Source organism: Procambarus clarkii, chromosome 22 (genome assembly GCF_040958095.1).
Source record: "Procambarus clarkii isolate CNS0578487 chromosome 22, FALCON_Pclarkii_2.0, whole genome shotgun sequence".
In the NCBI taxonomy this organism is placed as follows: Eukaryota; Metazoa; Arthropoda; class Malacostraca; order Decapoda; family Cambaridae; genus Procambarus; species Procambarus clarkii.
This window is the reverse complement of record NC_091171.1, coordinates 37,284,449-37,301,104: the sequence shown is the minus strand read 5'-3', so window position 1 is coordinate 37,301,104 and position 16,656 is coordinate 37,284,449. Positions and strand designations below refer to the sequence as shown.

At 47.7% G+C, this 16,656-nt stretch overlaps 1 protein-coding gene across 1 annotated transcript in view; it reads right to left on the bottom strand.

Moving 5' to 3' along the window:
- Window positions 1-16,656, bottom strand: part of LOC123758941 (putative ferric-chelate reductase 1) — a 43,617-nt gene that overhangs the window by 14,574 nt on the left and 12,387 nt on the right. Inside the window, exons 3-5 of the mRNA XM_069328847.1 lie at window positions 11,417-11,669; window positions 10,072-10,145; window positions 1,249-1,418 (exon numbers count right to left, since the gene is read on the bottom strand). Coding sequence (XP_069184948.1) covers window positions 1,249-1,418; window positions 10,072-10,145; window positions 11,417-11,669 — 497 coding nt within the window. The remainder of the gene's footprint in view (window positions 1-1,248; window positions 1,419-10,071; window positions 10,146-11,416; window positions 11,670-16,656) is intronic.

Below are 16,656 nucleotides of genomic sequence, written 5' to 3'. Positions count from 1 at the left end.
GATCCCATGCCTCTGAGGGAGAAGGGACTCGAGATCCCATGCCTCTGAGGGAGAAGAGACTCGAGATCCCATGCCTCTGAGGGAGAAGGGACTCGAAATCCCATGCCTCTGAGGGAGAAGAGACTCGAGATCCCATGCCTCTGAGGGAGAAGGGACTCGAGATCCCATGCGTCTGGGGGATAAGGGACTCGAGATCCCATGCCTCTGAGGGAGAAGGGACTCGAGATCCCATGCGTCTGGGGGAGAAGGGACTCGAGATCCCATGCCTCTGGGGGAGAAGGGACTCGAGATCCCATGCCTCTGAGGGAGAAGGGACTCGAGATCCCATGCCTCTGAGGGAGAAGGGACTCGAGATCCCATGCCTCTGAGGGAGAAGGGACTCGAGATCCCATGCCTCTGAGGGAGAAGGGACTCGAGATACCCTGCCTCTGGGGGAGAAGGGACTCGAGATCCCATGCCTCTGAGGGAGAAGTGACTCGAGATCCCTTGCCTCTGAGGGAGAAGGGACTCGAGATCCCATGCCTCTGAGGGAGAAGGGACTCGAGATCCCATGCCTCTGGAGGAGAAGGGACTCGAGATCCCATGCCTCTGGAGGAGAAGGGACTCAAGATCCCATGCCTCTGAGGGAGAAGGGACTCGAAATCCCATGCCTCTGAGGGAGAAGGGACTCGAGATCCCATGCCTCTGAGGGAGAAGGAACTCGAAATCCCATGCCTCTGAGGGAGAAGGGACGCGAGATCCCATGCCTCTGAGGGAGAAAGGACTCGAAATCCCATGCCTCTGAGGGAGAAAGGATTCGAGATCCCATGCCCCTGAGGGAGAAGGGACTCGAGATCCCATGCCTCTGAGGGAGAAGGAACTCGAAATCCCATGCCTCTGGAGGAGAAGGGACTCGAGATCCCATGCCTCTGGAGGAGAAGGGACTCGAGATCCCATGCCTCTGGAGGAGAAGGGACTCGAGATCCCATGCCTCTGAGGGAGAAAGGACTCGAAATCCCATGCCTCTGAGGGAGAAAGGACTCGAGATCCCATGCCCCTGAGGGAGAAGAGACTCGAGATCCCATGCCTCCAGGGGCGAAAACACTCAAGATGACAAGATGCTCCTTGGTCCCGCTTGAGGCGGGACTAAAGAGCCAGAGCTCAACCCCAGCAAGCACAATTAGGTGAGTACATCTAAGGAGAAGGAGGAGGGTGCAATAAACGACCCAACTACCAACAAATGACCCCAAAAGTAACTAAGTAACTAACCTCAGGTTGGGGCAGCTGGCCGCCGATGGTAATTCTAACGCTCGTGGTGTTTCCGATATATTCCAGCGTTGCCACATATTGTGACATGTGCGCCTCGCACTGCCTCCCGCCTTCCTTCGTGCAGTAGCGGAAGCAGCTCTTGGCAACAGCGCACTCCTTCGTGGATACGGCTATTTTAGAGAAGAAATTGGGTCGTACAAAATTAGGATAATGAGTTGTAAGGAATTATACAATGAAATTTTAGAAAATGTTAAAAAAAAATGGGTTAGAAAATGTGATTTTATAGTTTAGAATAAGTTGTATATTGGTTCAGAAAACGTGTTAGGTTTAGATATTACTATGATGATATTAATAACAAATTCGAGTTAGTCAGGGTGATGAAAATGAAATGGATTATGAAAAGCAATAAATTTTGAGAAAATGGGATTCCGATTTTAAAAATGGGATGTTGCTATAGAGAAAATGGGATGTTGTCATAGAGAAAATGGGATGTTGCCTTAGAGAAAATGGGATGTTGCCTTAGAGAAAATGGGACGTTGCCTTAGAGAAAATGGGATGTTGTCATAGAGAAAATGGGATATTGTCATACAGAAAATTGGATGTTGGGTTAGAAAAGATGGGAATAACACTATTTGTGAAAATGGAACAAAAAAGAAGCTGTTCCATTGGCTGACAGTTAAATAGGCGGCTGTTGGACTGAGTAGTAACTTGATGCTAGCTCTCCGTTATAATAAATCCAGAACGTTTATGCAAAAAAAGGTATATTGAAAAGCTAAAAAAAACACACACACAAATACTTCTCAATACTTCCTACAATCGTCGTTCAAAAGTTCGAGCTCAGTCCTGTAACTTGTCTCTGATTCTGCCACAGTTCGTGTATAATATCAAGTGTAGATATGATAGAGCCCAATAGGCTCAGGAACCTGTACACCTGTTGATTGACGGTTGAGAGGCGGGACCAACGAGCCAGAGCTCAACCCCCGCAGCACAATTAGGTGAGTTTGTGCGCTTGCGCCAGCATGGCTGCTGTCACAGCTATGCACGTTATTTTCTCCACATGCGCCTCTCACCCCACGACACCCTTCTCTTACCCACCCTTCCCCTACCTTCCCCACCCTCCCCTACCTTCCCCCACCCTTCCCCTACCTTCCCCACCCTTCCTCTACCTTCCCCCACCCTTCCCCTACCTTCCCTGCCCTGCCAGGCCCGTGTAAATATTTGGTGAGGTGAGAGCGGGACACCCGCGCCTCCTGAATAACGTACACGAGCATGGAAACTGGTAGGCTTCTACCCTCAGGTCAGCTCCCTCTAGAATACCAGGAGTACCTGCCTGGCTCCTCTCTCTCTCTCTCTCTCTCTCTCTCTCTCTCTCTCTCTCTCTCTCTCTCTGTCTCTGTCTCTGTCTCTGTCTCTGTCTCTCTCTCTCTCTCTCTCTCTCTCTCTCTCTCTCTCTCTCTCTCTCTCTCTCTCTCTCTCTCTCTCTCTCTCTCTCAGAATATTTCTTATATAGTTCTACCTCTGATTTTTTATTAGTCGATGTGGAGTTCATGCCACAGATGTCAGAGAGCCAGACACAGGTTCCAACATGTCTCACCGGCAGCCATCCTAACTCGCTACTCCTTTTACCAGTCAGCCCGACACACGTTATATTCATAATTCAGTTACATAAACCAAAGCTGGGAACATTATTGAAATACCATCCATGGTATATATAAGAGTGCTGCCCCTGCTCTTGCACTACCCCATACCTCTGATATTCAATAAATCTCTATAGTATCATACTTTTCATGATATTCTTAAAAAAACAAGAGTATCGCCAGTTCATATAGGAGGCGAGACAACTAACATAAATAATTGCAGACTAATATCAAATCTACCTATACTCTAAAAAAATATATGATTTTTTTTTTTTTACAAACACCTCTACTCCTAACGTGGAAAACTCAACATATTAAGTCCCTGCCAGTTTGACTTCCGTTCCTAAAAGAGTACCAATGATGCCATTATTAGTCTGCTTAATATAATCTACACAGCCCTTGACAAAAATGAGTTCCCAATTGGCCTCTTCATTGTCATGAGAAGGGCCTTTGATACTGTAAACCATAACTACCTCTTACTTAAACTTCACCACTATGGTATCCGAGGCCTTGCTCTGAACTATATTCGTTCCTATCTCAGTGGTAGACACCAATATGTAGCCATCAATAACATAACCTCCTCCACTCTAAGATTAACAGTAGGAGTGCCACAGGGCAGCACCTTAGGACCTCTCCTATTTCTTGTATGCATCAATGATTTCCCAAATGTTTCTAACATTTTTAAACCTACATTATTTGCTAACGATACTACCTTCACCTATTCAGACCCCAACCCCCACACACTAAATAATATTGTCAACAATGAATAAAATAAAAGTCCACTGATGGATGTAAACCAACAAACTCACCCTAAACATAAAAAAAGACCTACTACCTTTTATTTGGTAGTAAATCTTCAAATCAAATTCAACTTCTGATAGCGTTTACTTTAGCAATAAAAATGATGGAAACAGTAAAAATGATGACCTGTAAATTGACAAGATTTATTTATTTATAAAATTTATATACAAGAAGGTACATTGGGGGTTAACAGAGAACATTGAAATTAAGTTAATTTTACATTTTTGTAAAGGATTGAACTTCAGCGCCCACATACAACACATAGTCAAAAAATTAAAAAAAGGTCGGTATACTTTCTAAAATCAGATATTATGTTCCCCACTCTGCTCTCTTCCCATTATACTCCGCGCCAATCTATCCCTATCTTACATATGATATCTGTGCATGGGGTTCAAACACTGCAAATTACCGCAAGCCTATCATCACTCACCAAAATTCTACTATCAGAACTATAACAAATTTTGTGTTCAGACAACACACAGCTCCTATGTTTTTAAGTCCCTAAACATGCTAAACATACACTTACTCCACATATTCTTATGTGCTATTTACATGTACAAAACCTTGTTCCTAAATGCTAATCTTGATTTGAAACTTTTCCTTGATGGGTGTAACAGAACCCATGAGCACCACACCAGAAATAAATATATCTTTTATATCCCCCAGAGTCAGGTAAAATGTGTGAAACACTCCATGAACATAAAGGGACCAGTCTATGGAACACACTCCCCATTGAATTAAAAAGTTGTTCAACCAATGCCTTATTCAAAAGTAAAACCAAAAAGTACCTAATTTCATCCTCATAGTTTCCCACCTCGTGCTTCAAACTCCCACTGTATCTTGTACTTCCCACTTCTCCAATATTAACACCTTGGACATATCTTCATCAGTGTAATCACCTCTGTCAATTCATATTTTAGTTATTTGTTGATAAAAATTGTGCTACAATGTACCCTTTCATCTTACCGGATATGTTAGATTTAAGAACCTGTCCGAAATGCTACCCGTGTTAGTGGCTTTGCCTGAATGTAAAAATATCAATCTTATGTAATCTCACCAACCCATTGTACCGTCTTGTAAACAAATATTATTATTATTATTATTATTATTATTATTATTATTATTATTATTATTATTATTATTAAATCATCCTGGATTTGATCAATTACATTTATGATGAACAGCAACAATACAGAGATGCCAGACGACTAGAAAACTAATGTTGAAGACATGTAACTTTATACGGTAACGTAAGTTAGATCAGGCAGGTTATTACGTAATTATCTTACCAGGAAAAAAAGGATTGGGGGGTTGGGTGGGTTCGGGGGTGAGAAAGAGGCGACCTAACACACGGGAGCCGCTCCCAAGTGGTGCTCAGGGAGCAGCATAAGCGATCACCTCCGCAAGTCGAACATTGATCACTTAAAGCAATACGAAGCATCAAACAGTCGACCCACGCGGCTGGGAGAGATGCAGCATCTCTGGTTATCTTGAGATGATTTCGGGGCTTTTTAGTGTCCCCGCGGCCCGGTCCTCGACCAGGTCCTCGACCAGGTTGATTGTGGTGCCCAGAGATGAGGACAATATAGGGACGGAGGAGGTAAAGAAACCCATTTACAAGGACTCCTAAAGACGTGAAAGCCAGGCAGACGCAAGTGCATAAACAGGAGAAAAGAGGACAAAAAGAAGAGGAAAGTGCCTGAAATTTTGAAAAAATAATTGTGGAAATCAGAGGAAATAAGCAGCCGTATAGGACGACCAGCAGAGGCCCCAAGCGTCAAGGACACAGCACACGAAGGTCAACATTGCTCGGTGAGAGCTTACATTACCAGAGGGTAAACACAGACAAGAAATATCAACGATAACTTGACTACGCGAGCGAGAACCTTCTGAAAGTGGGCGAGAGCAGGAAGTTATGGGCAGGGGGTTGATAGTGGGTGGTGCCAGGCAGGGGTTGATTGTGGGTGGTGGCAGGTAGGGGTTGATTGTGGGTGGTGCCAGGCAGGGGTTGATTGTGGGTGGTGGCAGGTAGGGGTTGATTGTGGGTGGTGACAGGCAGAGGGTTGATTGTGGGTGGTGGCAGGCAGGGGTTGATTGTGGGTGGTGGCAGGTAGGGGTTGATTGTGGGTGGTGACAGGCAGAGGGTTGATTGTGGGTGGTGGCAGGTAGGGGTTGATTGTGGGTGGTGCCAGGCAGGGGTTGATTGTGGGTGGTGGCAGGTAGGGGTTGATTGTGGGTGGTGACAGGCAGAGGGTTGATTGTGGGTGGTGGCAGGTAGGGGTTGATTGTGGGTGGTGCCAGGCAGGGGTTGATTGTGGGTGGTGGCAGGTAGGGGTTGATTGTGGGTGGTGACAGGCAGAGGGTTGATTGTGGGTGGTGGCAGGTAGGGGTTGATTGTGGGTGGTGCCAGGCAGGGGTTGATTGTGGGTGGTGGCAGGTAGGGGTTGATTGTGGGTGGTGGCAGGTAGGGGTTGATTGTGGGTGGTGACAGGCAGAGGGTTGATTGTGGGTGGTGGCAGGTAGGGGTTGATTGTGGGGTGGTGCCAGGCAGGGGGTTGATTGTGGGAGGTGGCAGGTAGGGGTTGATAGTGGGTGGTGCCAGGTAGGGGTTGATTGTGGGTGGTGGCAGACAGGGGTTGATTGTGGGTGGTGGCAGGTAGGGGTTGATTGTGGGTGGTGACAGGCAGGGGGGTTGATTGTGGGTGGTGCCAGGTAGGGGTTGACTGTGGGTAGTGACAGGTGGGGGTTGATTGTGGGTGGTGACAGGCAGGGGTTGATTGTGGGTGGTGACAGGCAGGGGTTGATAATGGGTGGTGCCAGGTAGGGGGTTGATTGTGGGTGGTGACAGGTAGGGGTTGATTGTGGGTGGTGACAGGTAGGGGTTGATTGTAGGTGGTGGCAGGTAGGGGTTGATTGTGGGTGGTGACAGGCAGGGGTTGATTGTGGGTGGTGACAGGCAGGGGTTGATTGTGGGTGGTGACAGGCAGGGGGTTGATAGTGGGTGGTGCCAGGTAGGGGGTTGATTGTGGGTGGTGACAGGTAGGGGTTGATTGTGGGTGGTGACAGGTAGGGGTTGATTGTGGGTGGTGCCAGGCAGGGGTTGATTGTGGGTGGTGACACGTAGGGGTTGATTGTGGGTGGTGACAGGTAGGGGTTGATTGTAGGTGGTGTCAGGCAGGGGTTGATTGTGGGTGGTGTCAGGTAGGGGTTGATTGTGGGTGGTGTCAGGTAGGGGTTGATTGTGGGTGGTGTCAGGTAGGGGTTGATTGTGGGTGGTGACAGGCAGGGGGTTGATAGTGGGTGGTGCCAGGTAGGGGGTTGATTGTGGGTGGTGACAGGCAGGGGGTTTATAGTGGGTGGTGCCAGGTAGGGGTTGATTGTGGGTGGTGACAGGTAGGGGTTGATTGTGGGTGGTGTCAGGTAGGGGTTGATTGTGGGTGGTGTCAGGTAGGGGTTGATTGTGGGTGGTGACAGGCAGGGGGTTGATAGTGGGTGGTGACAGGCAGGGGGTTGATTGTGGGTGGTGACAGGCAGGGGGTTGATTGTGGGTGGTGACAGGCAAGGGGTTGATTGTGGGTGGTGACAGGCAGGGGGTTGATTGTGGGTGGTGGCAGGTAGGGGTTGATTGTGGGGTGGTGCCAGGCAGGGGGTTGATTGTGGGTAGTGACAGGTAGGGGTTGATTGTGGGTGGTGACAGGTACGGGTTGATTGTGGGGTGGTGACAGGTAGGGGTTGATTGTGGGTGGTGGCAGGTAGGGGTTGATTGTGGGGTGGTGCCAGGCAGGGGGTTGATTGTGGGTGGTGACAGGCAGGGGGTTGATTGTGGGTAGTGACAGGTAGGGGTTGATTGTGGGTGGTGACAGGCAGGGGGTTGATTGTGGGTGGTGACAGGCAGGGGGTTGATTGTGGGTGGTGACAGGCAGGGGGTTGATTGTGGGTGGTGACAGGCAGGGGGTTGATTGTGGGTGGTGACAGGTAGGGGTTGATTGTGGGTGGTGACAGGCAGGGGATGATTGTGGGTGGTGACAGGCAGGGGGTTGATTGTGGGTGGTGACAGGCAGGGGGTTGATTGTGGGTGGTGAGAGGCAGAGGGTTGATTGTGGGTGGTGACAGGCAGGGGGTTGATTGTGGGTGGTGACAGGCAGGGGATGATTGTGGGTGGTGAGAGGCAGGGGGTTGATTGTGGGTGGTGACAGGTAGGGATTGATTGTGGGTGGTGACAGGCAGGGGATGATTGTGGGTGGTGACAGGCAGGGGGTTGATTGTGGGTGGTGACAGGTAGGGGTTGATTGTGGGTGGTGACAGGCAGGGGGTTGATTGAGGGTGGTGCCAGGTAGGGGTTGATTGTGGGTGGTGAGAGGCAGAGGGTTGATTGTGGGTGGTGACAGGCAGGGGGTTGATTGTGGGTGGTGACAGGCAGGGGGTTGATTGTGGGTGGTGACAGGCAGGGGGTTGATTGTGGGTGGTGACAGGCAGGGGATGATTGTGGGTGGTGAGAGGCAGGGGGTTGATTGTGGGTGGTGACAGGCAGGGGGTTGATTGTGGGTGGTGACAGGCAGGGGATGATTGTGGGTGGTGACAGGCAGGGGGTTGATTGTGGGTGGTGACAGGCAGGGGGTTGATTGTGGGTGGTGGCAGGTAGGGGTTGATTGTGGGTGGTGAGAGGCAGAGGGTTGATTGTGGGTGGTGACAGGTAGGGGGTTGATTGTGGGTGGTGACAGGTAGGGGTTGATTGTGGGTGGTGACAGGCAGGGGGTTGATTGAGGGTGGTGCCAGGTAGGGGTTGATTGTGGGTGGTGAGAGGCAGAGGGTTGATTGTGGGTGGTGACAGGCAGGGGGTTGATTGTGGGTGGTGAGAGGCAGAGGGTTGATTGTGGGTGGTGACAGGCAGGGGGTTGATTGTGGGTGGTGACAGGCAGGGGTTGATTGTGGGTGGTGACAGGCAGGGGTTGATTGTGGGTGGTGACAGGCAGGGGGTTGATTGTGGGTGGTGACAGGCAGGGGTTGATTGTGGGTGGTGACAGGCAGGGGGTTGATTGTGGGTGGTGACAGGCAGGGGTTGATTGTGGGTGGTGACAGGCAGGGGGTTGATTGTGGGTGGTGACAGGCAGGGGTTGATTGTGGGTGGTGACAGGCAGGGGGTTGATTGTGGGTGGTGACAGGCAGGGGGTTGATTGTGGGTGGTGACAGGCAGGGGGTTGATTGTGGGTGGTGACAGGCAGGGGTTGATTGTGGGTGGTGACAGGCAGGGGGTTGATTGTGGGTGGTGACAGGCAGGGGGATGATTGTGGGTGGTGACAGGCAGGGGGTTGATTGTGGGTGGTGACAGGCAGGGGTTGATTGTGGGTGGTGACAGGCACTTCTGTTTGGTGATTCTGAGGATGAACGTTCCCGCGGCCCGGTCTCTGACCAGTCATCCTGGTAGGTAGTCTGATCAACCAGGCTGTTGGACGCGGCTGCTCGCAGCCTGACCTATGAATCACAGCCTGGTTGATCAAGTATCCTCCGCAGGTGTTTATCGAGTTCTCTTTTGAACAGCATGAGAGGCCGGCCAGTTATTCCCCTTATGTATAGAGAGGGTGCTGAAATTTTGGGTCCTTGATGTTGATAGAGTTCTCTCTCAGCGTACCTATCGCACCTCTGCTTTTCAGAAGGGGGGTTGAAAATCTTTTGCACATCCTGCCATGCCTCCTGGTCTCATATGACGTTATTTCCGTGCTGCAGATTTGGAATAAAGTACCTCTAATATTTTCCAAGTGTATTATTATGTATCTCTCCCGCCTGCGCTCTAGAAAATACAGATAAATAACTTTAATCGGTTCCAATACTTAAAATGTTTTATTGAGTGGATTCTAGCCGTAAAAGATCTTTACACGCTCTCCAGATCAGCAATTGCTCCAGCTCTGAATGAGGCTGTTACTATGCAACAATATTCCACACCAGAGAACACAAAGTGTCTTGAAGAGTACCATCATTCTCACAACCAATCATCCATTGACTGAGGTCTTCTTACAAATAAGACAAAGAGGCATAATTGTAGGTGATGATGAACACTTATAAGAGGACGGGTTACATCACTGGCTTGGGTGTTCGACAGGTTCTTTTCATCCAACCTGTTATTTTTCTTGCAGTCGTGACAGCTACTTGATTGTGTTCTCTAAAGGCTTATCATCATCATCATCATCATCACCAACAATCGCCCCCTTGCCTGAAGGTGGAGGCTGGTGATTGTTGGAGATGATAGGCATGGGATCAAGGGTTAATATTACGAACAAGTGCTGGTTGGTAGGATGGAACAGGTGTCAAAGGTAATCCCATATAATGGAACAGGCGTAAAGGTAGTCCCAAAGGATAGAACAGATGGAACAGTACAGGAAATACTCACGGTACATGTTGAGGCTCAGCTGGGACGAGCTGTAGCTCTTGTACTCCGTGCCTCCATTGTACAGGATGCTCGCTCTGTGGGGAGAAGTAAGGTTGTGATGGTGGTGGAGGCGGCGGCGGCGGATGTGATGGAGGGCGTCCCGGGTGATATATAAGTTTGCGATAATCGATTTAGCATGAGTTTGGTGATATTTTTGTGAGTGTATGATAATTATATTGTATTCCAGCAAACACGTACACTAAAACTAAAACAAAAACACACACACACACACACACACAACACACACACACGCACACACACACACAGACACACACACATTAATATACCAGTTAATTGACGGTTGAAAGGCGGGCCGAAAGAGCAGAGCTCAACCCCCGCAAGCACAAATAGGTGAGGACACACAAATACTGGCAAAAGTTAGAACATCATTCAGAAACCTAAGTAAGGAGGCATTTAGGGCGCTCTACACTGCCTATGTGAGACCAGTCTTAGAGTATGCCGCGCCATCATGGAGTCCCCACCTGAAGAAACACATAAGGAAAGTGAAAAAGGTTCAGAAGTTTGCAACAAGACTCGTCCCAGCGTTTCAAGGGATGGGGTATGAAGAGTGCTTGAAGGAATTAGCCTTACGACAATAGAAAAAAGAAGGGAGAGGGGGGATATGATAGGAACGTATAAAATACTTATGGGGTTTGACAGAGTGGACATAGACGAAATGTTCTCACTGAATAGTAACAGAACGAGGGGACATGGATGGAAGCTGGAAACTCAGATGTGTCACAGAGATGTTAGGAAGTTTTCTTTTAGCGTGAGAGTAGTGGAAAAATGGAATGCACTTAAGGAACAGGTTGTGGAAGCAAATTCTATTAATAATTTAAAAACTAGATATGATAGGGAAATAGGACCGGAGTCATTGCTGTAAACAACCGATGGCTAGAAAGTCCGGTTCCAAGAGTCAACGCTCGATCCTGAAGGCACAAATAGGTGAGTACAGTCACCAAGAAATTTAATAAAAACCACAAAATCACTACAATGGCGAAAAAGCATGGGAAGAAAAGTTATGAGAAACAGTAACAAAGAACTTTCTCCTCCACATCAAAGATCCTACACAAATGTGTAGGATCTTTGGACTCCCTTTGGACTTGTAGGACTCCCTTTGGACTTGTAGGACTCCCTTTGGACTTGTAGGACTCCCTTTGGACTTGTAGGACTCCCTTTGGACTTGTAGGACTCCCTTTGGACTTGTAGGACTCCCTTTGGACTTGTAGGACTCCCCACCCGCTACCTCCTCCTCCCCCAAAAATTACCCAAACCCTTCCCCCTCAAACAAAACAAAAATACTCACACAAACTGGATGTTTCCCAAGTCGGCGTGAGGCGCGAGCCAGACGAAGGTGAGGTTGGTCATCCTGAGCGGGGCGTCCTCGCTGACCACCGTGTTCTCTGGCCGGTCCCCGTTGGGGCAGCTCAGGTACTTCCCCCTGTGGGGGATGTTGGTGAACCTCCCCACCACCACCACCACCTCCCCGCCACTCTCCTCCCCCACCTTGCGGGCCTGCACCATGAACCCGTTGAAGTAGATCGGTGACTGCAGAGTTACTGTAGGAGAGGGAGAATGGGAGTATATTATATACATATATAGATATATACCTAAAAGGGGGGTACCACCTCTGGTGTAAGTGTAGGGACCCAAAGCCTCGGAGAAGAAAATAAAGAGTACTCGGTGAAGACCGATTTCAACTCTTTTGATATTTTATTCTCCTGCCACCCCTATTATTTTAGTATGTGTGTATATATGTCTAACTTTATTTTAAAATTTCATTACACAAAAAGGGTTACAACATTGGTTACATGCAGGGTCTATATATATATATATATATATATATATATATATATATATATATATATATATATATATATATATATATATGCATATATATATATTCCATCCCCTCTCTCTCTCTCTCTCTCTCTCTCTCTCTCTTTGAACAACAATTATATCCAATTACAAAATGTGACTTAAAAGTACTATATTGTCCTCTCAGTTTAACACGTCAAGAGGACAGGAGGTGGCAGCGTGTATGAATGTCCTGAGTAAGCAATATTGTGCGTCGGGACACAGATCGCCCGGAGAGATTAGTCACACAATTCCCTATATCGATTGCAGTCGAGGCGCCGAGAAAGGTAACTGTATTTGAAGAAGAAGGTGACTGTATTTGAGGAAGAAGGTGACTGTATTTGAGGAAGAAGGTGACTGTTTTTGAGGAAGAAGGTGACTGTTTTTGAGGAAGAAGGTGACTGTATTTGAGGAAGAAGGTGACTGTATTTGAGGAAGAAGGTGACTGTATTTGAGGAAGAAGGTGACTGTTTTTGAGGAAGAAGGTGACTGTATTTGAGGAAGAAGGTGACTGTTTTTGAGGAAGAAGGTGACTGTATTTGAGGAAGAAGGTGACTGTATTTGAGGAAGAAGGTGACTGTATTTGAGGAAGAAGGTGACTGTTTTTGAGGAAGAAGGTGACTGTATTTGAGGAAGAAGGTGACTGTTTTTGAGGAAGAAGGTGACTGTATTTGAGGAAGAAGGTGACTGTTTTTGAGGAAGAAGGTGACTGTATTTGAGGAAGAAGGTGACTGTTTTTGAGGAAGAAGGTGACTGTTTTTGAGGAAGAAGGTGACTGTTTTTGAGGAAGAAGGTGACTGTATTTGAGGAAGAAGGTGACTGTATTTGAGGAAGAAGGTGACTGTTTTTGAGGAAGAAGGTGACTGTATTTGAGGAAGAAGGTGACTGTATTTGAGGAAGAAGGTGACTGTATTTGAGGAAGAAGGTGACTGTTTTTGAGGAAGAAGGTGACTGTTTTTGAGGAAGAAGGTGACTGTATTTGAGGAAGAAGGTGACTGTATTTGAGGAAGAAGGTGACTGTATTTGAGGAAGAAGGTGACTGTTTTTGAGGAAGAAGGTGACTGTTTTTGAGGAAGAAGGTGACTGTATTTGAGGAAGAAGGTGACTGTTTTTGAGGAAGAAGGTGACTGTATTTGAGGAAGAAGGTGACTGTTTTTGAGGAAGAAGGTGACTGTATTTGAGGAAGAAGGTGACTGTATTTGAGGAAGAAGGTGACTGTTTTTGAGGAAGAAGGTGACTGTTTTTGAGGAAGAAGGTGACTGTATTTGAGGAAGAAGGTGACTGTTTTTGAGGAAGAAGGTGACTGTATTTGAGGAAGAAGGTGACTGTATTTGAGGAAGAAGGTGACTGTTTTTGAGGAAGAAGGTGACTGTTTTTGAGGAAGAAGGTGACTGTATTTGAGGAAGAAGGTGACTGTTTTTGAGGAAGAAGGTGACTGTATTTGAGGAAGAAGGTGACTGTTTTTGAGGAAGAAGGTGACTGTTTTTGAGGAAGAAGGTGACTGTATTTGAGGAAGAAGGTGACTGTTTTTGAGGAAGAAGGTGACTGTATTTGAGGAAGAAGGTGACTGTATTTGAGGAAGAAGGTGACTGTTTTTGAGGAAGAAGGTGACTGTTTTTGAGGAAGAAGGTGACTGTATTTGAGGAAGAAGGTGACTGTTTTTGAGGAAGAAGGTGACTGTTTTTGAGGAAGAAGGTGACTGTATTTGAGGAAGAAGGTGACTGTTTTTGAGGAAGAAGGTGACTGTATTTGAGGAAGAAGGTGACTGTTTTTGAGGAAGAAGGTGACTGTATTTGAGGAAGAAGGTGACTGAAAAACAATTGGTGAATTACAGACGCGTTCTCAACAACATATCTCTATTTATATTAATATATTTTCATTCTGTTTGTGAGAGATTTCACGTGAGTCAAATATATTTTGGGTGATGTATCTTGTAATTTTGATGAAGGTTCCGTGTATGGTAATATCTCGGCCGTTTCGAAGGTCAAACCGAATTTTGTCAAGTATTCCGGTGACGTCCAGCGGAGTCCTGGTTAATGTTTATAGCGTATTCCTGTGAAGTTACATAATCACTTTCACAACGCTTCCTGCTCCACTTGGTAATATTTTTAAGTGCATTCATAACCGGTTCCAGAACCGGCCCCAGACAGTGGTATAATATGCTACTGGAAAATGCAGGTAGATAACTTGTTTTATGTTATCAATTCGACGATAACGAAGAGTTACTACGTATTTTCTGTTATTTTATACCCCAAGGCATACGAGCATACCCCCAGTCCAATAGATCTCATGCCCGTTAGTAAGTACCTCATCCCAGTATACCTGTAGCATATCCCAGCCTCACAGCATACCCAAGTTCCAAGCCACTTTACCTAGCATACCTGGTGCATTATGCAGTTGGATATATATCTGAACCCAGTATACCTATAACATACTCCAGTCCCGCAACCTCGAGGCCCAAATATACTCTTAGGTTTAGTAAACCGTATATCTCATTGTCATACAACTCTTACAAGATGAACTTGCAGCTAAAATCCCAGCTGTATTTCCCTACAGTACATTGTATTAAATTTTACTCTAATTTATCACATCTTTCTGCTGTGTTGTATTTTACGGATTTTGTATACTTGTATTCTTTGCATGGCATGAAATGTATCGTGTCGATAAATTTTGTATTTTATCGTATGAAACTGTATTGAGGCGTCATGTAACATACAGTGTAATTACAGGCATAACGGCGCCGCAGAGCAATATAACCGGAGGCAAGATAATTATTATGATAACAGTGCCAAGTAGACGCGATAACAGTCCGGTATCGAGCGGCGCCGGCCGCCTCTCTCACGCGTGTGGTCGTTCAGGGACGTGTTGGGGTCGTTCAGGGACGTGTTGAGGTCGTTCAGGGACGTGTGTGGTCGTTCAAGGACGTGTGTGGTCGTTCAGGGACGCGTGGTCGTTCAGGGACGTGTGTGGTCGTTGTGGGACGTGTGGTCGTTCAGCGACGTGTGTGGTCGTTCAGGGACGTGTGTGGTCGTTCAGGGACGTGTGTGGTCCTTCGGGGACGTGTGTGGTCGTTGTGGGACGTGTTGTGGTCGTTCAGGGACGTGTTTGGGTCGTTCAGGGACGTGTGTGGTCGTTCAGGGACGTGTTGTGGTCGTTCAGGGACGTGTGTGGTCGGTCAGGGACGTGTGTGGTCGTTCAGGGACGTGTTGTGGTCGTTCAGGGACGTGTGTGGTCGTTCAGGGACGTGTGTGGTCGGTCAGGGACGTGTGTGGTCGTTCAGGGACGTGTTTGGGTCGTTCAGGGACGTGTGTGGTCGGTCAGGGACGTGTGTGGTCGGTCAGGGACGTGTGTGGTCGTTCAGGGACGTGTTGTGGTCGTTCAGGGACGTGTGTGGTCGTTCAGGGACGTGTGTGGTCGGTCAGGGACGTGTGTGGTCGTTCAGGGATGTGTTTGGGTCGTTCAGGGACGTGTGTGGTCGGTCAGGGACGTGTGTGGTCGTACAGGGACGTGTTGTGGTCGTTCAGGGACGTGTGTGATCGTTCAGGGACGTGTTGTGGTCGTTCAGGGACGTGTGTGGTCGTTCAGGGACGTGTTGTGGTCGTTCAGGGACGTGTGTGGTCGTTCAGGGACGTGTTGTGGTCGTTCAGGGACGTGTGTGGTCGTTCAGGGACGTGTTGTGGTCGTTCAGGGACGTGTGTGGTCGTTCAGGGACGTGTGATCGTTGATGGATGTGTGGTCGGTGATGGACGTGTTGGGGTCGTTGATGGACGTGTTGGGGTCGTTCATGGACGTGGGGGGTCGTTGATGGACGTGTGTGGTCGTTGATGGACGTGGGGGTCGTTGATGGACGTGTGGTCGTTGATGGACGTGTGGTCGTTGAGGGACGTGGGGTCGTTGAGGGACGTGTTGGGGGGTCGTAGTCCTGAGGGCCCGGATTCGATTCGAGGCCGAGGCAGAAAGAAATTGGCAGAGTTTCTTTCACCCTGATGCACCTGTTACCTAGCAGTAAATAGGTACCTGCTGTAAATAGACAGCTGCTTCCTCTGTGTGTGTGTGTGTGTGTGTGTGTGTGTGTGTGTGTGTGTGTGTTTGTGTGTGTGTGTGTGTGTGTGTGTGTGTGTGTGTGTGTGTGTGTGTGTGTGTGTGTGTGTGTGTGTGTGTGTGTGTGTGTTTGTGTGTGTGTGTGTGTGTGTGTGTGTGTGTGTGTGTGTGTGTGTGTGTGTGTGTGTGTGTGTGTGTGTGTGTGTTAAAAAGAAATATAAGTAGTAGACATAATAGAGGAAGATTAAATTGGTTAGAAAGGCCGGGTCCAAGAGCTAATAGCTCGATTCTGTAGATATAAATAGTAAATACACACAACAGAAGACACGCACAACAGGAGACACACACAAAGAATACAAAGGCTAAGACTGGTTGCACACCTGGAGAACGGCAGGTTTGTAAACAGACACCAACATGGGTTCTGGGAAGGGAAATCTTGCCTAACAAACCCTCTGGAATTCTATGATAAAATAACAAGAACAAGGCAAGACAGGGAAGGTTGGGCAGACTGCATATTTCTGTACTGCCAAAAAGCCTTTGATACAGTACCGCACAGGAGATTGCTGTTCAAACTTAAGAGGCAGGCGGGAGTAAGCGGAAAGGCCCTAGAATGGGTAAGGAACTACCTAACAGGAAGGAGCCAGAGAG